Below are 1,045 nucleotides of genomic sequence, written 5' to 3'. Positions count from 1 at the left end.
GAGACAGACAGACAGAAACAGACAGACAGACAGACAGACAGACAGACAGACAGACAGACAGACAGACAGACAGACAGAAACAGACAGAAACAGACAGACAGACAGACAGACAGAAACAAACAGACAGACAGACAGAAACAGACAGACAGACAGAAACAGACAGACAGACAGACAGACAGACAGTGAAATGTACCTGTATTCATCTGTAGGGTGTGCAATTTCTATTACATCGCCCAAATTGACCTGATGAAAAACTTTAGGGTTGACAACCAACTCATCATCTGCTCAAAGGAAAAGCAGATTTGTAATAAAGTTCCACACACAGTAAATACAAAATGATACAATATGTGAAATATGATACAGAAATATATTCTTACCGTTCCCACCGAACCCTTTTTTGTGAAGAACTAACTTTGTCTTCATGTTGAACCAGGAACAAGTTCAGCAGCTGATTCCTAAAAGTCAAAACAAGTTAACATCAATAAGTTATAGTAGGTCTGTTCCTCTCAGAGTGACTCAGCTGAAATTTGAGTCCAACACCTGAATTTATGATTTTCCTACCTGACAGGGTCATTGTTTAAAAATAAAATAAAATAGTGGATTGGAGTATTCAAAACAGGCTCGTGTCACTAAACTGCAACATCAAGTCAACTTGATGTGTTTTAGAAAGCCAAAGAAAACTATTTAAAAGCTATGTGGACATTTGTTTTGTAAACAAAGCTCGTCATCCAGTGACTGCATGTGAAATGTGTCAAACGATGAAGATGAGGTTCAACACAATCTGCTAACATGCGCTATTCTGAAAAGAGAAACAATATCAAATTAAAAAAAACAAACATTTCATATCATAACGCTATTTGATAAAATATTCATGTCAGCTTATCTCTTTGGGGTCATTAAAAAACTGGGATGGTTGACTTTGATTCTAATTTCAACTAGACACCGCATAGCAGTGACATAATGACCCCCGCACGCACAAATGCACCAGAACTCAGAAGTCTTTACTGCTAATAAATGTCATGCTACTCGGTGCATTCTAAAATTG

General features: G+C 37.4%; 1 protein-coding gene across 1 annotated transcript in view; it reads right to left on the bottom strand.

The window, feature by feature from the left end:
* depdc5 (DEP domain containing 5, GATOR1 subcomplex subunit) overlaps positions 1-455 on the bottom strand; it is a gene marked incomplete at its 5' end in the record, with an annotated part of 56,191 nt that extends 55,736 nt beyond the window's left edge. The window contains 2 exon segments of the mRNA XM_014008997.1: positions 194-281; positions 378-455. Of these exon segments, the coding sequence (XP_013864451.1) occupies positions 194-281; positions 378-423 (134 nt within the window).
* Between the last annotated feature and the right edge of the window lie 590 nt (positions 456-1,045).

The sequence above is a fragment of the Austrofundulus limnaeus genome, unplaced genomic scaffold, assembly GCF_001266775.1.
Source record: "Austrofundulus limnaeus strain Quisiro unplaced genomic scaffold, Austrofundulus_limnaeus-1.0 Scaffold54, whole genome shotgun sequence".
Taxonomy (NCBI): Eukaryota; Metazoa; Chordata; class Actinopteri; order Cyprinodontiformes; family Rivulidae; genus Austrofundulus; species Austrofundulus limnaeus.
This window is presented reverse-complemented; position numbering and strand designations above follow the sequence as displayed.